The sequence below is a fragment of the Rhinolophus hipposideros genome (genome assembly GCF_964194185.1).
Source record: "Rhinolophus hipposideros genome assembly, chromosome: 9".
NCBI classification, from domain to species: domain Eukaryota; kingdom Metazoa; phylum Chordata; class Mammalia; order Chiroptera; family Rhinolophidae; genus Rhinolophus; species Rhinolophus hipposideros.
In genome coordinates, this window is record NC_138055.1 from 7,624,554 (window position 1) to 7,649,706 (window position 25,153).

The 25,153-nt window shown below is 37.8% G+C and overlaps 1 protein-coding gene across 1 annotated transcript in view; it reads left to right on the plus strand.

The window, feature by feature from the left end:
• Positions 1–3,279: 3,279 nt before the first annotated feature.
• ENTHD1 (ENTH domain containing 1) overlaps positions 3,280–25,153 on the plus strand; it is a gene marked incomplete at both ends in the record, with an annotated part of 91,513 nt that continues 69,639 nt past the window's right edge. The window contains 2 exons of the mRNA XM_081059260.1: positions 3,280–3,628; positions 21,338–21,580. Coding sequence (XP_080915386.1) covers positions 3,280–3,628; positions 21,338–21,580 — 592 coding nt within the window. The remainder of the gene's footprint in view (positions 3,629–21,337; positions 21,581–25,153) is intronic.

A 25,153-nucleotide genomic window follows, 5' to 3' on the forward strand; every position in this document is an offset into this window, starting at 1 on the left:
GTTATAGCCATATTAATGTGTTTGACTGGTCAAGTGGCCCCATACCGTACTGTGGGTATCGTGCAATGTATGGTGTAGGCATGGCATTACCCTTCAAACGTAAAAGATAAAATGAAACATTGAGTTTGAATTCTGCAACTCATCTGGCCTAAAAGGATTCAGATAAGAGATTGCAGACCAGTAGTTTAATGTCACTTGATAACTTAAATGATTTCCTGTTACAATCCAGGTACAGTTCAGGGGGAAACAGTCTTGGCCAAAGCACTGTGGAAGTGGGTAAATCTAAAACGAAACAGAGACCTTTTCTACCTCACCATTTGTTTATTTTGGAATTTTTTTAAGGGAGAAAACTCTTTAACGATGTTTTTTGAATGTAGGGGTCATGTTTTATACTTTTTATATCATCCACTATTCTGTGTAAATGGTAAGTATTCAAGAAATATTTACTGATTAATTTAAAAATATTTATTCCATACTCTTGAATTTTACTTGACAATTACAAGAGCTGGATTATATTTTTAAGATGTCATGTCTGTAATCTGTAGAATCAATTCAGGTTTATCCCAAAGCAGAATCATTTAACCATTTGGTCATTCACCCAACACCTGTTTCTTGAGTACCTGCCATGTTCTAGGTACATGTTACTCAATAGGATTACCTTGGGAGATGAGACGGTAACGGTTCCTGCTCTCAAAGACCAGTCTGGTGGTGGAGAAAACCAAAGGAAAAATGACAAACACATACGTACAGATCATGATAAGTGCCAGGAAGGAAATACACCAGGTGCTGAAAAGAGTGTGATGGGAAGACCTAGTTAGCAAGGTCAGTGAAGACCTCTCAGAGGAGGTGGCATAGATTTGTGACATGGAATATCTTCCCTCCATTTCTAAATATTATAAGGATTTGGGTAGACAGACAACTAAAATTCAGGTGTGAAAATTTTCCCTCTTAGGCATTAATTTTGTTTCAGATGTCACATTACTGTAATAACAATCTCAAGTTTTTGATGGTATGAGTAGACTGAGCATTTGCATGTAGTCAAGTGTCTAAAACACATAATAAGCCAACATACAATGTACAACTACGATTAGCTGAATTCCTCGTTAGTATGAAAGAATGACAGTATGAAAGAATAACACTAGTAAAATGGTGTCTTACGTAGTCTGTATTCATGTCACAAAGTACCTACCACATATTAGTAAATGATACTATTTCACTTATCCAAACTTTTTTCTTTTTGTTTTTTCTGATGGTTGGAAATGTATTTAATTTTGGCATGATGTCAAGCACATCCACTTTAAACTACTCTATTGGATTGAAGGCTATCTGATTATTTAGATAGATTTCTGGAGCAGAAAATTCATTTAAGGAAACATTTTTTAAAATTTAAAAATGCAGGTTGGAGAAAATAAGAAAACCTAAAGGATTAGGATTTCGTTGCTCCAAAATATCAAAAGGTAGCTATCCAAAAAAAGAAAAAATGGGTTTTAACGACTGTTGTTTAATTACTGCAGGTTATGGTTCTAACAGGGTGTTTTCTTTAAATAAACTTTTGAGGAAACAGATCAATATTTGTTGCTCTAAGCCAATGTCACAGTGCATCTCTGCATTGAGTGAGCTTGGTAGAGGGGAAAAAGGACAATAGAAAAAGAAAAACCTCATGATTGAAAATTTTAATAGCTTATTGAAACACACCACAAATCGGGTTTTTGCTGCAGTGGTGGGTCAGATAAAAAATGCCTGTATTTGAAGAAAGAAAATTAGAAAACTTTAAAAACACACAACTATTTTTCTTCCTAGGGTTGATGGTAGTCTTTTTCTGAGACACCTTAATTAAACTGATACATTTTCTATCTTGCTTATTTGAGGATGTGTTGTGCTTAAAAAAAAAAAAAAAGCTAATTAACCCCTTCTCTTATTTTTTAAAAAAAGAAGTGATAGTTCACTTAGGATGTTTCTGAAAATGTATGTCTTCCTTAAATACACCCTGGAATTAATCAAGCCTGAGCTGGGAGTTGAGAAGGTCAAAGAAGAGAAACAAAACAAAACTAAAAATAACAAATACATTTGTTATGGATTTCAACCATTTTCTTTTGTATGTATACAGTTTCTCTAGTAAAATCTGATTATAGATTGTCAAGGCTTCACTGGGTCTGCATGCTCATCAGGTCTTGAAATCAGTATGGTACACTATCCTGGTGGCCAACATTGGTGCATCTCTAGGGAACCCACCTTAATGCAAAATAATGAAAAAGAAGAAAGGAAATGGTTTCCTATGAACTTGTGAATTGATTATTCATAGCATCACTTAAAGTTTAATGTATTTTTGTATCAACCTAAATGGGCCTTTCTTTGTCTATTTGTTTTGAGATCTGAGAGATACATGCTGATCACTCCAGGTTTTAGGAAAATCCTTACACTATTTGAATCATACTATTGACATTGTGGAATTCTAAACTCATACTTCCTTTTCTAAAGCTGAGTAAAGAAAGTAATTTAAGTTTTTCCTTGAACTCACTAGCCTTACCAGGAGTAAAATAATTGGTTTAGGGTACCAAGAGTCAGATATGGAGTCCACTGAGGTACAACTACTTGTCTTAATTAGTTGAGGACCCTTCCTCCTTTAGATTAACAAGAAAGCAGACCATATTTAGATCTGATTTTAATGACTTGTAGTTCTAAAAAGAATATGACCATAGGGTCACTTGGTAACTCTAAGACTCAATTTTCATGATCTTAATTTAAGAACTTCATTTAATATTTTATACATGGCAACAAATCTTAAGTGTGAAATGTCAGAGCCCAAGTTCCATTTTCTTATACTAAGTTGTCCACTGTCCATATAATGCTTAATAATAATTTTATTTCTGGCAAAGGGGTTGAATGATATTTTCTGCAGGAAACTTTAGGACTGGAAAGACCACCTATATTTCTTGAAATAAAGTAGGCCAATCCCTTATGAGAGATTTTCCCATACTGATCCTCGGAACATTTATATGGTACCTTCAATTCTGGCTGATGTAAGTGAGGGGCTGATTTAGAAACTAAAGCTAGATTTTTCAGACTGACTTGGTCTTCTTTAGACATTAAAAAATAGTTACCTTTTTAAATTTTTTTTGCTTTTCTTTGCAGAAAATTGATACCTTGTCAAGATGGAGATTAATCATTTGTATTTGGGAGCAGCAGAAATGGGGACCACTTACCTCTCAAGGGTTTTATAAACCAATCACATAAACTCTTATTCCATTGCTCTCAGCCCCATCTCACCTTGTCTTACTTATGGCATTCAGGAGGCAAGTGAAAAACTTTGTGAAAAATTACTCAGATGCTGAAATCAAAGTCAGGGAAGCAACTTCTAATGACCCTTGGGGTCCCTCTAGTTCTCTGATGTTAGATATCAGTGACCTGACCTTCAACACGATTTCTCTCTCAGAAATTATGAATATGCTATGGCAGAGACTAAACGACCATGGAAAGAACTGGCGTCATGTGTATAAATCCCTTACACTAATGGATTATCTCATCAAGAATGGATCAAAGAAAGTTATTCAGCATTGTAGAGAGGGCTTCTGCAACCTTCAAACACTAAAAGATTTTCAACACATAGATGAAGCTGGAAAAGACCAAGGTAACAGTTAAAGAAGTTTATACAGTGTGTTACTAAAGATTAAGGGTTTTGGAGGGGATCATTTTAAACCAGGAACTGGGGAAAAGTTGTTCTTAAATGTATTAGCTACTTTTCCTCCGGGACAGTTGTAGTTTTCAGTTTAATCCTTTGTGTTGTCTTCCTGAGTACCTTAGAGAACAATATATTGTTTTTTTCTAAAGGATGTGTAAAACAAACACACTTAGGTTCATGAGAAATGATGCCTCATAGAAAATGAGCCAAGTAAAAAAAGCAGGAGGCATGGCAAATTGGTATAATAATGTCACTGTAATTCATAATTTTAATTAGACTAGAATTTAGTCATAAATGTAAGGAAGTGTTTCCAAAGACTATGGAATCTTCAAAGATTAGCTAGATGGAAATAGTTTTATGAATTCAGAAATTTAGGTCAGAATTTCGTCGGGGATGGAGGAGGAGGTGAAATAGGGAAAGGGTGTAGAACACTGAACTGCGAAGATTCAGTAATACCTGATAGTCCACAAGGGTAAAAGATCAGCACTTCCGTCTCATGTGAAATTATCATTTATATTAAAAATGAGTAGTCTTATGAATCATGAGAAAAGAATAAAATTCAGTGCAATCTCTGTGTTAAGTATACATTTTTAAAATAGACTATTTTTTAGAGCAGTTTTAGATTTCCAGCCAAATTAGGCACAAAGTACAGAGTTCTCATGTACTCTTCCCCACCCACACATGGTTTCTCCTATTAATATTGTAATAGTCTAGTACATTTGTTACAATCGATGAACCAATATTGACACATTATTATTAACTAAAGTTCTTAGTTTACATTAGGGCTCACTGTGTTCTAGTTCTATGGGTTTTGAAAAATGAATATCGTATCTACTATTCCAGAATCATACAGAATAATTTCACTGCCTTGAAAATGCCCTCTGCTCTACCTGTTCATCCTCCCAACCCGACAACCACTGATCTTTCTACTATTGTCTTTTCCAGAATGTCGTATAGTTGGAATCCTACAATATGTAGCTTTTTCAGACTGCTGTCTTTCACTTAGCAATATGTATTTAAGATTCTTCCATGTCTTTTTATAGCTTGAGACCTCGTTTCTTTGTTTTTCCTTCATGTTTAAAAAACCAGCTTTATTGGTTTACAGTACCATATAATTCACCCATTTAACGTGTACAGTTCTATGGCTTGGGTATATTATTAATTTTTAAAACTTGTAATAAAATATATGTAACATAAAATTTGCCATTGTAAGTGTACAATTCAGTGATGTTAATTACATTGAAAATGTTGTGCTGTCATCACCACGAATTCTAAAAATTTTCATCACCCCAGAAAGCACCTCTGTAACCATTCAGCATAACTCCCCTGCTAACCTCTAATTTTTCTGTCTTTATAAATAATTTGCCTATTCTGGGTACACTCATATAAGTATAGTCATACGGTATTTGTCCTTTTATGTCTTGCTTATTTTATTTATTATCATGTCCTCAAGGTTCATCCATGTTGTAAGATGTATCAGAATTTCATTCTTTTTATAGCTGAGTAACATTCCATTGTGTGTACATACCACATTTTGCTTATGCATTTGTTGATGGCTTCTTAGGTTGTTTGCCCTTTTGGGCTATTATCAATCCTGCAATTAACATTAGCATACAAGTATCAGTATGAACCCCAGTTTTCAGTTCTTCTGGATTTATACTTAGGAGTGGAATTGCTGGATCATATGGTTATTCAGTGTTTAGCTTTTGAGAAACTGCTAAACTTTTCCTTATCAGCTTCACCATTTCACATTTTCACCAGCAATGTAAGATGGTTGCTATTTCTCCATATCCTTGCCAACAGTTGTTACTATCCATCGTTTTTTATTATAGCCATCCTATATGGCTTTTTTATCATAGCCATGTCCACTTAATGGACATGAAGTAGTATCTTATTGTGGTTTTGATTTACATTTTGCTTAATACTAATTTTGAGCATCTTTTCATGTCTTTGTTTGCCATTTATATATCTTTGGAGAAATGTCTATTCAAATCCTTTGTCCATTTTTAACTGGGTTGTTTTTTATTGTTCACTTTTAAGAGTTCCTTATACTGGATACAAGACTCGTATCAGATAGGTGATTTGCAAAAGTGTTCTCCCATTCTTTAGGCTGTATTTTTATTTTCTTGATTAAATTTTGATGAAATCCAGTTTGTCTATTTTTCCTTTGGTTGCTTGTGCTTTAAGTGTCACATGTAAGAAATCATTGCCTAATCTAAGGTCACAAAGATTTATACTTATGTTTTCTTCTACAAGCTTTATAGTTTTAGCTCCTCCATTTAGATCTTGGATACATTTTGAGTTAATTTTTGTATATGGTATGAGGTAGAGGTCCAACTTTATTCTTTTGTGTGGATATCCAGTTGTCCCACTACTATTTGTTAGAAAGACTATTTCCCCCTTGACTTATATTGGCATCTAATGGAAGTCAAATAACCACAGATGTATGGGTTTATTTCTGTTCCATTTATCTATATGTCTATCCTTATGCCAGTGCCACACTATTTTGATTACTGTAGCTAGCTTTGCAGTAAGTTTTGAAATAAAGGAGTATGAGTCCTCCAGCTTTGTTCTTTTTCGATATTGTTTTAACTAATCCGGGTCTCTTGCATTTCGTTTTCAAGTTTAGCTTCAGCTTGTCAATCGCTACAAAAAAGGCAGCTAGAATTTTGACTGAAATGGCATTGAATCTATAGATCAATTTGGGTTATATTGCCATCTTAACAATGTCAGTTCCTCCAATCCGTGAACACAAGATGGCTTTCCCTTTATTTAGGTCTTGTTTCATTTCTTTTATAAATGTTTTATAGTTTTAAGAACAAGTACAAGTCTTATGTTAAATTTATTCCTAAGTATTTTATTCTCTTTGATGGAATTATTTTCTTAATTTCATTTTCAGATTGTTCATTGCTAATATATAGAATATAACTGATCAACTGATTTTTTATATTCATCTTGTATCCTATCACTTTGATGAACTCACTTATTAGCTGTAATTGTTTGTTTTTGGTAGATTCCTTAGGATTTCCTACATACATGATCATATCATCTGCAAATAGACATGCTTTTATTTCTTCCTTTCCAATCTGTATAAGTACCGTGCGCTAACCGATTGCGCCACTGGAGCTCCTCTTCCTTTCCAATCTGGATGCCTCTTATTCCTTTTTCTTGCTTAATTGCCCTGGCTAAAACCTCCTGTGTAGTGTTGACTAGAAGTGGTGAGAGGAGACATCCTTGTCTTGTTCCTGATCTTAAGAGGTAAGCTTCCCATCTTTCACCATTAAGTATGATGTTAGGTGTGGGTTTTTCATAGATGCTCTTTATCAGGTTGAAAATTCTCTTCTATTCGTAGTTTGTTGAGTGTTTCTATCAGGAAAGGGTGTTGACTTTTGTCAAATGATTTTTCTGCATCTATTGAAAAGAGTATGTGTTTTCCCCCCTTTATTATATTAATATGATGTAGTACATTAATTGCTTTTCATATGTGAAAATTGCATTCCTAGCATAAATCCCACTTGGTCATGGTGTATAGCCTCTCTGTTTTTTAAGTATTTATTTTAGATCAGATTTGATGGTTTAATGATGAAATTTAAGAAAATCTTCTTGGCTTTTGATCATGCTGTACTACGTAATCCAGAAATTGTAAAGGTACCATAAGGATTAAATTTATTATTAAAAATTAAAATAAAATACTTTATACAGAGCAGCTATTTTATCACTGTACTAAACATTATGATGATTTTTTTGTTTCCTTTTAAATTTAAAAAAATTTTATAATCTTTTATTTTTTAATTACAGTTGACGTACAATGTTATATTAGTTTCAGATGTACAATATAATGATTAGATATTTATATAACTTATAAAGTGATCACCCAATGAATCTAGAACCCACCTGACACCATACATAGTTGTGACAATATTATTGGCAATATTCCTTATGCTGTACTTTACATTCCCATGACTATTTTGTAATTACCAATTTGTACTTAATCCTTCCCCCTTTACACCCACCCCCAATCCCCCTCCCATCTGGCAACCATCAAAATGTTCTCTGTATCTATGAGTTTGTTTCTGTTTTGTTTTTTTGTTTTTGTTTTTTAGATTCCACACATAACTGAAATCATATGGTATTTGTCTTTCTCTGACTTATTTCACTTAACATAATACCCTCTAAGTCCAAACATGTTGTTGCTTATGGCAAGATTTCATTCTTTTTTATGACTGAATAATATTCCATTGTATATACCATATCCATCCATCTGTTGATGGATACTTAAGTTGCTTCCATATTTTGGCTATTGTAAATAATGCTGCAGTGAACATATATGTATGAATACTCATATGTATTTTTGAATTAGTGTTTTGGGTTTCTTCGGATAAATACCCAGAAGTGGAATTGCTGAGTTGTTCTTTGTCTCTTGTTATATAGCCTTTGTTTCAAAGTCTATTTTGTCTTGTATAAGTATTGCTACCGCAGATTTTTTTTTTTCATTTCAATTTTCATGAAATATCTTTTTCCATGCCTTTACTTTCAGTCTGTGTGTGCCTTTGGTCTAAAGTGAGCCACTTGTAGGCAGACAGCATATGTTACTACTGTCTTGTTGTTTTATCCATTCAGCAACCCTATATCTTTTGATTGGAGCATTTAATCCATTTACATTTAAAGTTATTGTTGACAGATATGTAGTTATTGCCATTTTGTTATTCATATTTTTTTATTCATGTTTTTTAATCTTTTTTTTCCTTCTTAAAGAAGACGCTTTAATATTTCTTGTAATACTGATTTGGTGATCACGAACATTTTTTTCTTGTTGGGGAAGCGCTTTATCTGTCCTTCAATTCTAAATGATAGCTTTGTTGGGTAGAGTAATCTTGGTTGTAGGTCCTTGCTTTTCATCACTTTGAATATTTTGTGCCAGTTCCTTCTGGCCTGCAAAGTTTCTGTTGAGAAATCAGCTGACAGGCTTATGGGAGCTCCCTTATAGGTAACTAACTGCTTTTGTCTTGATGCTTTTAAGATTCTTTCTTTGTTTTTAACCTTTGGCATTTTAATTATGATGTATTTTGGGGTGGGCCTCTTTGGGTTCATCTTGTTTGGGTCTCTCTGCGCTGCCTGGGCTTGTGTGTCTGTTTTCTTCCCCAGGTTAGGGAAGTTTGCCATCATTATTTCTTCAAATAGGTTTTCAATTCCTTGCTCTCTCTTTTCTCCTTCTGGTACCCTTATGATGCAAATGTTGATACACTTGATGTTGTCCCAGAGGCCCCTCAAACTGTCTGCCTTTTTTTGGACTCTTTTTTCTTTTTGCTGTTCTGATTGGGTGTTTTCTGCTACTTTATCTTCTAGATCACTGATTCAATCCTCTGCTTAATCCATATTCTTAACTACTACAATATATGAATGAGTGAATGAATAAGTGAATGAATGAATGATGTTATTCCCATCCTGATCATGCTATTCACTCTTCTACTCCATCCTATCAGCATGTGTCATGTCTTTAAACTTGACCAACCATTTAATTAGTTATATATAGCAGGATGGTACAGCTAGAAATTTTGAGAACTGAACTAGCTCTGTTCACTAATCTGGGACAGGAACTGGGAAGTTTGTTCTTTTTGGCACCTGTTTCAGAGTTACTTAGGTCAAAGATGGTACAAGCAACGTACCTTATATTCTTTATTTCTGGCTCTCATGGCTTAAAATATCCTTCACTCGAGTCCAACTAATTTGATGGCTGGGCTAATTTCTTTCATCTGAGGTTTAGGGCTGATAACAGGTTAGGCTCAACCTCATCAGAAAGGTTTCATGTTCCCACAGATGATGTAGAGTCTCCAGCTGATAGTCCTGTATCTCCTTGACGTTTCCAGGGAGAGTGTAACATTCTCTCCTTTATGTCCACAGTGTCTACACACCTCTGTCAGAGCACATTTATGTACATATCTGTATCCCTTGCAAAACTGTGAATTTTTTAAGGGCAAAAACAGTGTCCCTAGCACTTAGTACATTGCCTGGGGGCTAGGATCACTCAATAAATAATTTGATGTTTGGATGATTCATACCTTAGTATTTTCGTACTTTTAGCAAATTTATATCAATTGACTTTCTTTTAGAAATGTAAAAAATAAAAATGTCAGAGTTGACTCCTTCAATAACAAAAATTTCTATTTTTTACTATAAATTACTTTTCAAAGTAGATTTTAAATATCATCAGTTCTGTATTGAGATATAATTTACAGGCTATAAAATGCACAGATCTTTAGCATACAGTTTGATGAATTTGGGGTAAGTGTAACCATCACTCATATCAAGATAAAAAACATTTCCATCATCCCAGAAAATTCCTTCATTCCCCTTTCCAGCCAATCCTTCCTTCCAGAGGCAACTGTTACTCTGATTTCTTTCACCATATACATTAGTTGCATTTGTTCTTGAAATTCATATAAATGGTAGAATACAGTATGTATTCTTTTGTTTCTGGTTCCTTTCTCTCAACATAATGTTTTTGAGAGTCATCTATGGTGTTGCATGTGTCAGTAGTATTCCTATTTATTGCTGAGTCATATTCCATCCTATGAATGTATCACAGTTTGTTTACCCGTCTTCTGTTGATGGATATTTGGGTTGTGTATACATTTTGGCTATCATGAATAAAACTGTCATGAATATCCTGTGCTAGTCTTTTTGTGCCCATACACATTCAGTTCTCTTGGGCATATACTTTGTCTTTTGACAGAGTCCAGTTTGCTGTTTTCTTTTATGGTTAATGCCTTTTGTGCCTTGTCTAAGAAACCTGCCTACCCCAAAGCTGTGAAGGTATCCTCCTGTGTTTTCTTTTAGGTGTTTTATAGTTTTAGCGAGGTCGATGATTGATTTAGAATTAAATTTTGTGTATATTTTGAGGCAGAGGTAAATATCATTCTTTTCTATATAGTATCTAGTTGTTTGAATGTTATTACATTGTAATAATAGAGCTTCTCCGTGTACGGTATCTCATGCGACTCTTACAACATCTTCTGAGGAACAAAGACTCTGTTATCTCTATTACAGAGATGAAGAGCTAACACTCACATAGATTAAGTTATTTAGGTAAGGTTGCACAGCTAATTAATGAATGAACATGATTAAAAATCATATATCCTAATACTGTTTAGTCCTACGCTATAATTATGCTACACAGCCTTTCCTAATTGAGTTCTTTAGAATATTCTAACAAAGTTTCACTGAAGTACTAGAATAAACTTAATTAAAATTGTCTGAAAAATACCTAATTGAATGTTTCATACCATCGAATTATTTATGTACACAAATGGCATTCTTTTTATAAAAGAAATTCAGGGTGCAGAAATGTGTGCATCATAGGTTTATGTGCTGTTTTTTTTCTCAATTAGGTAAGTCATGAAATTGCAGTTAATTTCATTTAAGTGGGCCATTTTATGTATACATACACACGTATATTTAAATTAAAGGTAATTTTTTTAAAAGGTTCACTTCAAAAAGACAAATTTTCACTGTTGTTAAAAAGTTTTGTTAAGCTGTCTTACTAGAAGTAGCATACCTTAGTGACATTACTGCCATTTTAGCTTTCCATTATCATCATTAGTCACCCAATGTAAGAAATTAGATACTTCACATTTATATTCATGGCTAATTTATGTATAGGCTGCCTCTCTGTGTGCCCTCCAGAACTCGAGGATGGACTTTGCCAATCATCTACCCATCAAAGTTTGAATGTCTTGGAGTAAAAACTAAGCCTTTTAAGCCATGGTTAAGAGATAAAGATTAAAAGGTAAAAGGCAGGTACTTCGGAAGATGTGATACATTTATTTATATTTATTCTAGTTTATAAATTATTAAAATCTATATTTTTTAGGGAGAGGTTGTTTATTGAGTTCAGGTTCTCATAGAAGGGGAGAAAGTAGCAGGTATTTGAGTCCTGAAAAAGTTTAGAGAAAGTGGGAGCCAAGTAGGAGAAAAAAGGGATGAGTGGGATTTTCCTTTTCAAGGTGACTATAATGAATTGCATAGAGCCAAGATATCCGGAAAGAGTAAGTTAAAAAAATATATATATATGAAAAAATAATAAAAAAATTACTTTAGATGTTGGTTAGCCATATTGTTCTAAAAGCCAAATAACTAAAATTTGGGGATATGACTTCTTTTATAGAAGGGCCTGGATGTGGGATGGTATCAGGCAGACAGTTCCTAGGCAGTATGATGTAGTGCCTAAGCACTGGGGGGAAAAATCTAGCTTCAAAGCAGTTAGACAATTTTTTGCTATAGCGGATGCAATTATCAAAATTCTCTAACCATCGAACCCACCTGATAGATGGTGGTGGATTAATTACTTCAATATAGGTGTGCTCACTTATAGAGAGGTGTGTTGGTTAACAAGACAAGGCTGCTGAATTCATTTATAGCTTACGTGAGCAAATATGATCGCCGTCAAACATTTTTATGGTCTTGATGAACAAATGAAGTTCCTTCAAGAAACTTTTGTTATAGGCTTTGGGTCATCATAAGTGTGGGGACAGAGTCCCAGAGAGCAGTTTCCAGGCTCTCGGCCTCGCGTGGAAAGGTGCTGGTTCGATGATTAGAGGGCCATTGGAGCTGTAATCGGATGGCCATCCGCTGTGGCTGGGTGGCCACCAGCTGTTACCGGTTAGCCATTAGCCACTAATATAACTGCTGTGGCTACAGTGGCAAGGGGGTTGGTTGGTTGGCAGAGAAGCAGACGGCGGATTGCGCATCGTGTGGAGCCTGCTTCCTGTGTCTCCAACCCAGCCGCTAGCGAGACTATAGTGGTATGAACCCCCATCCATGGCTCCGTGGGTGTTCCTTTTTGGCCTCACCATGTCCTGCGTTCTTATGTGGGGAGCGGGACCAGAGAAACCTCATGACAATAAGCCTGCTCTGTTATGTTGTTAAAATTTATATTATTGTGCGTCTAAACAAAACCTTTATGCTTCAAACAGTTACTTATTTTGGATTGCCATTTGCTCATTTTAAACAAATATAGTAGTATTGATATCGTAGCAAGAAGCAAATCATGACTTTTGTGAACTTCCACGTGCCCGTCTCACCAGTCTTCCCACAATGCTCTTTATTTATTGTCCTCACGTGAACAACAGAGTATGGGAAACAAGGGAGAGGAACCAGTTTAGCACTACAGTGCTGCCAAGGCAGCACCATTCTCTTGCCAAGGTTTTCATCAAATAAAATACCAAAGTCAGTCAAAGTAATTGAAGTCTATATTTTATTTTTTTAGAACCAATCTCTACTTTCTATGTATTAACTTTGTGACTTTGGGAGAGTTTCTTACTGTAAACGTACTTTTCTCAGCTGTAAGATGGACTTCATAAACTCTGAGGGTTGGTCTGAGGATTAGGGATATGTCATGCAGGGTGGCATGCGGGGTCTCAGCTCCCGCTCCCCACATAAGAACGCAGGACATGGTGAGGCCAAAAAGGAACACCCATGGAGCCATAAGTAGGGGAGTCATACCACTATAGTCTCGCTGGCGGCTGGGTTGGAGACACAGGAAGCAGGAGCCACACTATTTGTAACCTGCCGTCCACTTCTCTGCAATTCGCCGTGCTAACTGCAATCTGCGCTTGCTAGCTCAGCCACCATCTTCTTGCTAGCCCCCATTTTTCCTGCTAGCGTAGCCACGGTAGTTATATTAGTGGCCAATGGCTCACTGGTCACAGCTGACGGCCAACTAGCCACAGCTGATGGCCATCCAATCACATTTGATGGCCATTTACTACCTGAGCCAGCATCTTTCTATGTGAGGCCGAGAGCCTGGAAACTGCTCTCTGGGGCTTTGTCCACCCAAAGGGTCTCGCCTCACGCGACAAGTGTCTTTTGCGAGGGGCCCTGTGCGAGGAGCCTAGAGGTGAATGCAATATCCTGGACACAGCCAGGCTCTGGGCACAGCCACTCTCTGGGCTCAGCCAGATTTCCTGGACTCAGCCAGGGTTCTCAGGGCACTGCCACTCTCTGGGCTCAGCCAGGCTTCCTGGACTCAGCCAGGGCCTCTCAGGGTACCACCAGTCTTTCTGGGCACAGCCAGGATTTCTCAGGGCACCACCAGTACTTCTGGGCACAGCCCGACTTCCTGGGTTTCTTAGGGTACCACTAGTCTCCCCGGGCACAGCCAGGGCCTTTCAGGGCACTGCCACTCTCTCTGGGCACAGCCAGACTTCCTGGACTCAGCCAGGGCTCTCAGGGCACTACCACTCTCTCTGGGCCTCTCAGGGTACCCTGCTGGAACAACAGCGGCTCACAGTCAAGGTGCTTACCTGTTCTCGATGGCGGCCGGTCAAGACACAAAAGCAAACATCCGCTAGTCCCACTACATGGTGGTACGTTCCCAAACAGTCACACTGTCCATTAAATTAGGGATAGAAGGCAATTCCCCATAGTCCATAGTCATTCACCAGGGCTGTCCTGGGGGTGAGGGACAACCTTGACCTCACCCTCATCTCCCATGGAAGACTCAGCAAGTGTTTCCTCCTGGGACTACAAGTCCTGCATCTGGGCTGCCTCAGCAAGCACTTCCCAGCCCACAGGGCTGCAATGTCCTTTGCTTTCTCCGGCCTTTGCTGGTTGGGGAACCATCCACGTCTTCAGCTCTCCGGCAGCTGCTCCTCCTGGCCTTCCTGAGACTGAGTGTTTATACGCACAAACTGGTCCACCGCCCTTCGGGGAGTTTTGGCCGGCACCGTACTCTGCTCGCTGCGCCATGTGTCATGCAGGGTGGTATGTGGGGTCTCAGCTCCCGCTCCCCACATAAGAACGCAGAACATGGTGAGGCCAAAAAGGAACACCCACGGAGCCATAGATGGGGGAGTCATACCACTATAGTCTCGCTGGCGGCTGGGTTGGAGACACAGGAAGCAGGAGCCACACTATCCGCAACCTGCCGTCCGCTTCTCTGCAATCCGCAACCCACACTCCGCCGTGCTAACTGCAATCTGTGCTTGCTAGCTCAGCCACCATCTTCTTGCTGGCCCCCATTTTCCTGCTAGCGTAGCCACGGCAGTTATATTAGTGGCCAATGGCTCACTAGTCACAGCTGACGGTCAACTAGCCACAGCTGATGGCCATCCAATCACATTTGATGGCCATTTACTACCTGAGCCAGCACCTTTCTATGTGAGGCCGAGAGCCTGGAAACTGCTTTCTGGGGCTTTGTCCCCACAGGATAATTTCTGAAAGACAGGTACATAGTAAGTCATTAGCCAGTGTCAGCAAATACTATGAGTCCTTACGTGTTTTTACTTTTATCATTCTTGTTTCCTGCCATGTATATTCGTGTTCAAACAAAGCTCAGTGTGAATATTCACCAGGACGTTCTTTCCCACGGCCCTGTGCAGCTCAGCAGATTCTGCCCATCCAGAGTGCCTTGTCCACACGTCTGTTACAGCACATAACACACAGCTGTAATGACGTATTCACATGTCAGTCCCCTTCACTGGGCTGGGAATGTTTGGAGGGCTGGGGTTACTTCATTTGTATCTTGGTTTCTTCACTTGGTTTGGTGGAGATGTTGAGTAAATGTATGCTGATCGAATGGCTAGTGGGCTGCTGGAGTCCCAACGAAGGGATTGGTAGCTTTGAAGAGCTTCTCTTTATCCTAAATTTCTTCAATTTTTCTATAATGTTTCTAGGTATAGATTCATTTATCCTGCTTGGTCTTTGGAGATCATTTTTGATGTGAGTATTCACATCTTTTCTATAAAATTCCCAGCTGTTGTCTCTCTCAATATTAATTTTTTGCAATTACCTTCGTTTTCTTCTTTTGGAACTCCTACATGAATATTGGGGCCTTGCAATCTGTCCTGTACGACTTTGAATTAATCTTTCTAATCTTGTTGCTTTTCTGTGCTCTATTTTGGAAGAATTTATTAGTACTCTTTTTTAATGACCAATTTCTCTCTTTGGCTGTTAGATTCTGGAGTTTATCTTGGGTGTTGAGGATTTTTCTCTTTTTAATCCCACTGACTATAGTTTGTATTTCTAGGATTTTTAATTGGCTCTCCCATCTGTTCTTCATTTCTGCCTACTTTTGTTTTATAATCTCATATTTTTGTTATGGATATCATACCTGTATTACTCTCTCTTAATCATATTTATTTAAAAACATTTGTTACAGTATTTTAAAATCCTATAACAATATAGGTTATTGATTTATAGAACATCCTATGGAACACTGATTTCATTTGGATTGAATTTATGTTTTGGTTGCTCTTTTATCGGCTATTGGCATTATATTTTTAAAAAATCTATTTTGGAATTTTAGTTTTCAGGCTTATTTTGAGTGAGAGGTTCTTCCTCAGCTACCCATGTTCACTTTTCCCTGTATGTTGGTTTTCCAGTCCTGCCTTCTCCCCCTCCCTTAGAGCCGCCAGGACAGCCCTTGTAAAGGGAGGCAGGGCTCATGCCTGTAATACTAGGGTCTGTGTCACAGATCCAGTCCCTGAGCCAGCAGGTGGCTTGTTCAGTTTTAAGCCTTAAGGCTGCACGTGTGTCCTCTTGCTTCTGACTCACAGTTACGAGTAAGTTATAGCCCAGGAAGCAACTTGCAGCTGTTTTTTTTTTCCTTTTTCTTTTCTTTGCAGACTTTTCTCACAAACATAGATAAACCCTAACATCAAAGAATGAGACCAGCGCTGGTTCCCTAACCCCTGATGAGCTGACCCCCTGACTGTCAGATTAAGAGCCCAGCAGCCTTTTGGCTTCAGACTTGCTCACTGCTTTTTTATTTCTCTTATATTTCTGGCTCATAGAGGTTTTTATCTAGTTTTTGAGACTGGTGATATCTATTATTGCTGGGTATTTGGAGCAGAGCACAGGGGTACTTTAAAGCATGAACTTACTGTGCCAACTTGACTGAAGTTTTTTTATTTTGAAAATAAATCGATCAGATATCCTGTTTGGGATACTTTTCCCCTTCTTCCCCAGTGCCTCCCCCACCCCCACCCCTGAGGCATTGTGGAGGGTTATTTGGGAGGGAGTCTAAAGATAAAATAAATAATTTAGAGTACCAAAGGCAGCAACAAACGGTCAGGGAGATGGAGAAGAGAGAATGGGTTTAGAAGATATTTACTAGGTACAATGAATAGACATGGATTGCTGGATTTGAAGAGGTGAATTTCATATTTCTGGCATAGAATGGAGATACAATTCACTGAGAAAGAAATGTAGGATTTTGGTGGATCAGTGGGTCAGGAATGAAGAGAGGAGTCTTAAGATGTTTTGTAACTGCTGTGTGAAGCCTCATACACGCTGTACTAAAAGTCTGGTATATGTCTTTCCTGCTGGTGCATCGCCATGGCCAAGACCTTTGAATTTACCTATTTCCAGATCTCTTTATGTGATGTTCAGTTGTGAACCTATATAGACTCCTCCCCTGTATTTGGGAAGATTTTCCTCGGCATATTCATTCTTTTACTTAACAAACATTTCATAAGTATCTCTTAAGCTAAAAGTAGTTTTGGCTTTCATGGATGTTACGGCAGTGGCTGGTTAGGTCAGTTAGAGCGTGGTGCTAATAATACTTAGGTTGCTGGTTCGATCCCTGCATGGACCACTGTGAGCTGCACCCTCCTTAAAAAACAAACAAACAAAAAACTTCCATGAATGTTATACCTTAATGGAGGAAAAAGACATTTATGAAATAAGTAGGCAATTACAAACGGTGGAAGAACTATGAAAGACAAATGTAGGTGCGTGAAAGTGGGGCCTGACCAAGTCTGAGGCCCTGATGTGTGTATGTGTTGGGTCAGGTGGGAGAGGCATTGTTGTCTCTCAGGAGAAGGCTTTCCTGAAGAAATGAAATCTGAGCTGCTGTCCCTCTGCCAGGCATAGCTGCATAGCTGGCTTTTGCTTGCTCATCAAGACTCAGCCAATACGTTACTTCCAAAGTAAGACGTTTCTTGACCATACCCCAGATTACTGTTTAGCACATCACTCTTATTTTCTTTAGAACATTTATTTTTACCTGGAATAGTCTTGTTTAAAGACCTCGTCTCTTTTCTCACCTGTGCCCCCACTGCTTAGAACATTTCCTAAAACTTATGTGTTGGAGAAATGATGACATGTGAATAACCTTGGGTATTGGTCTGTTACATAGTTGTTCTGTGCTTGCTATGTTCTTGTCCTTTGCCTTGAGTTTGGGAGGACTCCTCACATTGGCTTCCTGCTTGTTCATTTTTCTATCCTGTTGCTCCTCCCCTCACTGTACTGTGTCTTTCTAATGGGGGTGCCAATGGTAGCAACCCACTCTCTGGACATAGTGATGGGCATGTGATTTTCAAGCTGGGCCAATCAGAGTTATTCTCCTGGATTTTTTTCAAATTGGAATGAAGGAAGAGGGAGACTTCTCAGGTGGCAGAGAGTGAGGTGTGAACCTGGAGCTGTCTGTGGTCATATCTACATCCAGATTGAAGAAGCCAATCTGCAACAGGAGGAAGTGAAGGCATTACATAGAATTAGAGATGGGAGGCAGAAAAGAGTCCTTCCTGGTAGTTTTTCCAGTCTCTGCTTCACTTGGACCTAAGAACCAACTGCAGTCCCTGATTTTCCCATGGCCTTTGCTTTAGCTGGTTCAGATTGAGTTTCTGTCACTTACAACCAAAAGACTTCTAATTAAAACAGTATGTAGCTTTATTTTTATTTTAACCTTCACCTCAACAAACAGACTTCATCTTGATGTGTTTTATTTATTTATCTTTGGATATTGATCTCTTGCATAGTTTTAATTTCTTGTTTCAGAGAATCCATGTTCTCTCTCTTTCTCCCTCTCCCTCTCTTTCTATATATATGTATATGTATATATATATGTATACATATACACATATATATATACATATACATATATATATCCCGACCCCTCTCCCCTTCTCTCCCTCTCTCTCCTTCTTCCCTCCTCCTCTCCTCTCCCCCTCCCCCCTCTTTTTTCTCTCTTTGAGATACAAAGCACTTGCTGCCCAATTGTATTCTATTTCTAGAATTATTGTATTTTAGTACTATGTCCACCTTCCTTTCTTTAGAAACATATTGGTTAGAAGTGAAGTAGATGCCATCTTATTGTTACTACTGTTATTATTTAACTCATCCTTGAAGCAGGTTTATTGGGTTCTTTGGTCTTTTCACTTTCAGCTTTGATACTTTAGAACAGCCAGATTTCTATTCTCCAGCATCTCAAGGGTGGTGGGGAGGGAGCCAGGGCAGTGGGCATCCTTGAGTGGAAGTTCACTTCTGGGTGATTTCGTCCCTATTTTCTGTAAACTCCTGTGGCCTGACCTTCGTGATGCTGCAGACTGTTTCCTCAGGGAGGAGCCCTGGTGATTCAGGGAGAAGTCTTCCAGCATTGTAGCTAGCTTTCTGCTTCAGGTGCCTGCTTGTCCTTTTGAACAAGTGCGCCTGCCCTCCAACCCCATCAATCCATGCAGACTCCAAGGAGAATATTCCACATCTGTCCCATAACTTCTAGTTCTAACCTTTTCTAATTAGGGGTGTTGCAAGAAGTTATTTCGAGCCAAGCCACGTTGTAAATGGGCGCTCATTATTTTTTCACCCATCTGGTTCCATTTGCACTATGTCAAGGAGAAAATTGAGACTTTTTATCAATTGAGTCACAGTAAATATTGATTGAGCATCAACTATGTGCCAATCAGTCTATTCTAGACACTGAAGATACTGGGTGACTGAGATTCTTTGTTCTCATGGAGCTTATATCCTAGGTGAGGAAACAAACAATAAGGAAACAAATAAATATATAATACAATATCAGGTAGTGATAAATGCCACGGTGAAAAATAAGTAGGATAAAGGACTAGAGAGTGATGGGGTAGGGCTATTTTAGAGCAGATAGGCAGAGGGAAGGTTTCTCTGAGGACGTGACGTTTGCAAAGAGACCTGAATGAATGAGGGATCTAGCCAGGCAAAGAGTTCCTGGCAGAAGCTACAGCGAGCACACTGGTCTAAGATGATAAAGAGCATGGTGAGATTGCAGAATAACGTAGCCAGAGTGGCTAGAGTAGAGGGAGCGAGGGGAAAAATGGGAGGGGGTGAGCTCCTGAAGTTAAGTGTTTCACTCCTCCCTCCCCCAGACCAAGCTATGTCAGTTATGGGGGAAGGTAGCATCTGGTGTATTGTCTAGTCCCCAAAGACCAACAGTGACAGCATGTGACAATCTGTCGTGTCACAATGTGTGGTAACCTAAAACACTGTGGCAAGTTTTGGTTTATGGACTGCAAGCTAATCATAGGAAATTAAGTGTGTTTAGAATGATGAAGTTTGAAGCAGTTATAAAAGAAGTTTGGAAGGAAGCAATGACTAAGAAGTGGAATGAGAGAAAATAATCTTGGAAAAGATGGCAACTCTAGCAAAGGTTTCTGACACAGTATCAATCCTTAATGAAAAGACTGGCAGAGAACATTGTCGGCCCTTGTGTAAATATACCCTGAATTTGACGTTGCTCATTACTTCCACTACTAGGAAATTATAGTTGGAAACATTAACACTTTAATTCATCACACTTGGAGCCAAAAATGAACATATAGTGGATCTTTAGGGACTTTTCAGTTTACTTCAGAAAGAAAAAGCTTGGAAAGACATGAGCTGTTAATATAAGTTGGTCCCATGATGTGGAGAAGTAAAGGATTTCTATATTATTTCTCATGGGAGAGGGTTGAGGATAGTCATAATATTACCACGTATTTGAATGAATATAGTTTTGTATCTGAATTAGACTGAACAGATATGCTTATACTGGTTTTAGGCAGGAAACTCAGGCCCAGCAGACCCACCTGGCTCAGAGTCACACAGATGGTGAAGGGCAGTGCCACGGTTAGAATTCATGGCTTAGACTGTGCTGTGGCTCTCTATTAACTGCATCAAGTTGATAGGATATTATGTCAAAGAAAAACCAGTTACCCTCCCTTCTCTTGTCTCACCCACGTGTACCCCTGTAAGGTAACGTATGTTAGCAATGTTGTGGGTACACAGTCGCACAGTTGGTTGTGTCTGCCCATCCACCATCCATCATCCATCCATCCATCCATCCATGCGTTATCCATTCATCCATCCATCCATCCATCCATCCATCCATCCATCCATCCATCCATGCGTTATCCATTCATCCATCCATCCATCTATCCTCTATCGTCCATCCATCCACCCACCTACCCACCCATCATCCATCCATCCTCTCTCTCTATACATATACTGGTGTATTTCCTTCTATGTTTTATAGATTTGAATCATAGTATGCTTATTATTTTAACTCTGTAGCCATGTGTCATGGTCATACATTAGGTGAGTACATCCAGAGCTGATTCATTTCTCTTTGTATGCCTGTTTTGTTGGATTTATTAAAGAGTATGTATTGCTTTTAAAAGGAAAATCCATAGCATATTTAAAATGAAAATTGTAATGCCAATGTATGACTTCATTACATAGTTATTTTTACTACTTAAAGTATAAGAAAAGGAACGTATTTATTAACAATCCTAATGAAACTTAGGTTTCCCTCTACATTGGGCACAGGTTTTTTCACTTTGCTCACATATTCATTTTTCCTAATTTTCTTTTGAATAAAAATTAATTGTAGCCTTAATTAATATTCTAAGCAAATTTTTTGTTTTTCAGGTTATCATATCCGGGAAAAGTCTAAGCAAGTCCTAACATTGCTAATGGATGAACAATTGCTGCATAAGGAGAGGGAAGTAGCCTGTCGGACTAGAGGGCGTACCTCCTACTCGGTGACATTTCCTGAAAGATTACCTGGTACAGGTAACTCACCAACAGCCTGTGCTTCTGCCCCCACACCAGAAGTTCCTGCTTCGGAGAAGAAGCAAAAGTTTCTTAAGGTTGCAAGGCTGTGTAAAAAAAGTGCGTATAATGAACATTGGCCTAAAATGCAATAAGTTTTTACGAACAACTAAAAAATAGAAAACATGACTTTTCGTAGTAACATATTAATATTATATTAGTTCTATTACTATTGTAGACATCATACTATAGGGAACAAAGTTTAATGATATTCAGTAGAAAATTTTATGACTATTTTCTGAATGCCGTTATGTGGGATTCAAATGAAATGGTTTTGAGCTTAAAAGGTAGTAAACAAGTGATGACCTTTTTGCACCCTAATTAACTTTTAAGATTTTGATCATAACTAGAAGGTGAAGGAGAACTGTTCTCTGAGCCCAGGGTCTGGGCATGTGTGCATTTGTGCCATTTGATCCTACAAATCAAGAAACTGACATTTTCTTCAATGTGCCTCAAAATTCTAAAATTGCTCTAAAACTCTTCTAGGACAATACCTTGTGTTATGTAACTCTTTCCTTTGCCTAAAATTTTAAATTTGGACTATTGAACTTTTTTAAAAAAGGGACTTGTTTATAATGTTATAATAGAAATCAGCAGGAAAATGAAATTATTTTTTCTACCAAATTTGCTAAAACATAAAAGACTGTCATTTGTGCCCTAACTTCTCCAGTACAAACCTTGTTTTGATAAGTTGTGTACAAGGAATGGACTGTTTGAAGAAGCAGAAACATTAATGAAATGTGACTTGGATAACTGTCCCTTAAGAGGAACTAACCTTTGTGCTCTAAGTGAACAGCATAGGAGGAACAACAGTACTTTCAGAGGCTCACCTCCTAGCTTTATCATGGAAATCTTTCAAGATCCTGAAAGAGATGCTGGTGATGGGTAGATGAGTAGGTATTCCAAATGTCAGTTAAGTATGAAAATTTAAAAATTTTAATAGTAATACCAACACAAAGTAATCCTACGAACAATCACAAAAGTACTTGTCTGACTTAGTGAAGAGTTCTCAAATGTTCATTCAATTTGTACTGTGTAGCCTGGGAAGATGGAAAGACAGTAAAGAGGTGGCCATTGGAATTATAATACCATCTAATGCTTCTGAAAGTAAAAGAACCTCTTTCTTTAGGGTACCCATTCCTTTGAAATAAATCTCCAAAAGAAACATAGACCCATTCTGAAATTTTCTCATGAAAACCTTAAATTGAAACTGATACTAAAAAGGAGTTACAGAATAAAATAACCAATTATGACTCATCTGGAGTTTATTTCCCCCTTTTGCTACTTCTGTTATCTTGTTTTCCTTCCTCCATTTCTTCTCTCTCTTCTTTTCTCTTTCATTATAAACATATATTTATTGACTTTATTATTTGAAATTTGGATATCTAGCAGAAATTTGGAGCTATTGCACTAAATAAAGTCCCTTTCGTCATGGAGCAAATAGTCTAGTAACAGACAGATATTAAATACACATTAACAAAATAGATGTAAAACTATTATGTCAGATAGTGACAAGTCATATATATATATATATATATATATATATATATATATATATATATATTTTTTTTTTTTTTTTTTTTTTTTAAAGGTAAAGCAGCGCCTGGGGACAGAGAGTGACAGGGACGGCTTTATTTTAGGTCAGGTAGTGAGGACAGGCCTTTTGGAGAGGTGACTATGTAAACAGATTCCTGAGTGAAGTGAGGCAGGGACCCATGTGTACCTGGGGTGTGCCAGGCAGAGAGAACAGCAGGTGCAAAGCTGTGGAACCAGCGATCTTGGCATCTGTAATTGTAAGCTGAGGAAGCGAGGCCCTGAATTGCTACAGAAGTAGCTCAGCTTTGAGCCATTGTTATGATTCATACAAAGAAATCTAGTTTATTGCTTTATAGTCACTGCTTTTTTCTAAATCCAAAATGATATTCTCCAGCTTTATGACACATCTTATTTACTAGACTGAGCTCTGATGACTCTACCTTCAAATGAAGAAGTTTTGCTACAGTTTAGTTTTTGCATACCACAAACACGTATTGAGTACATACTTTCTATATCCCAGACACTGTTCTAGGCCTAGTTGGCCAATTGGATATGTTTCTCCTCTCATGAAGGCTGTATCTAGTGATGGGCTTTGCAAAAAGTTTTCCTGAATGATGGCATCATTGAAATGAATCTGTAGTGAGAGTACTATTACTTAAAGTAAATAGTGAATGTTTGGGTGTAAAAGCTGTAGTAAATTTGTTAAAAATCTGTTACATTATTTAAAAATTTTATTTATCTATCACTGTATATACTAGATACATAGATGTGTATGTTTTTGTTCAAAAAAGACTAATTGAACTAAATAAGTTTAGCAATATTAACCATTTTCATGTAGGCATTTGAATCTGAAGCTGTATTTTAAAGGAAGACAGAAAACTGACAGTTTGGTTGGGGCCGGGGGAAGATAGGAAAATAAATTGGGGAGGAGCATTCTTAGTGGAACAGGACAAGTAGCAAACAAAAACTTGGGTGGTGGGTGGATCAATTAGAATTAGGTGTACCCACAAGTGATAGCAGTAGAGGCCACAAAAATGGTAGCAGTTTAAACATAATAGGAATTTATTCCTCTCCTCTAAAAATAATTCAGAACTAGGTATTCTAAGACTGATTTTGCTTTCTATTAAGTCAGAGACCCAGGGCTCTTTCTGTCTTTTTGCTCCACCAAACTCAGCATATAATTTCTACTTCATGATCCAAGATAGCTGCTTGAGCTCCAGCCATCACATCTGTTTTCTAGCCAGTAGGAAGGTGAAGAGTTTGAAAATATGAATGCCCCTTCCTTATAAGGACACTTATTGAAGTTGCTCGTGACATCTTGGCTTACATATTATTACTTACCACTTAGTCACATGGAAAGTCCTAGCTGCAAGAGAGGCTGAGAAATGTAGTTTTTATACTGGACAGCCTTGTGCCCGGATGAAAGTTAGAGAATCTATTGTTAAGGAAGAAGGAGAGAATAAATAACTATAAAGAACAGCAAAAGTTCCTACCGTAGTGGGAAAGAATACAAACAAGAAATGAATTAATTGTGGTAATACATGGTTGTCAGATTACCTAGAACAGAGAATATGAATGTGAATATGTAAGAAAACGTGGGCAGATAGAGTACTCAGCACAGTTCATAAAGGACATAATGAACAGTATTGGAAATTTCAATTTGATACGACTAGCAACTAGGACCCATTGTAGGCCTTGGAGAACAGAAGGGGTGTTTAGTTCAGTCACAGAACTTAACTTTCTTATTACTAACAACAGCTGTTGGTGGGAGATAATTCTTATTGCTTTGTGTAGAACGAAGGAGATACGAATTGCAGGGCAGCTTATAAGAGACAGTTGTTTCAATTCAAGCACCCAAGACCTGCTCCAGGGTTATTGAAATGAGGGAAAGACAATGTTTAAAGATAGAATATAGAGAGGAAATGGGGTAAGTAGATGATGTGTTGGAGAAGAAAGAAATTGAAAATGACTCTAACATTTGAGTCAGAGAAAATGGAGGCAAGTGATGGTATCATACAGGTAAATTTCCATCAGTGGGAATTTAAAGATGTTTCTAAATTATTTGGTTATAATGAAATGTAAAATTGAATGCATTGC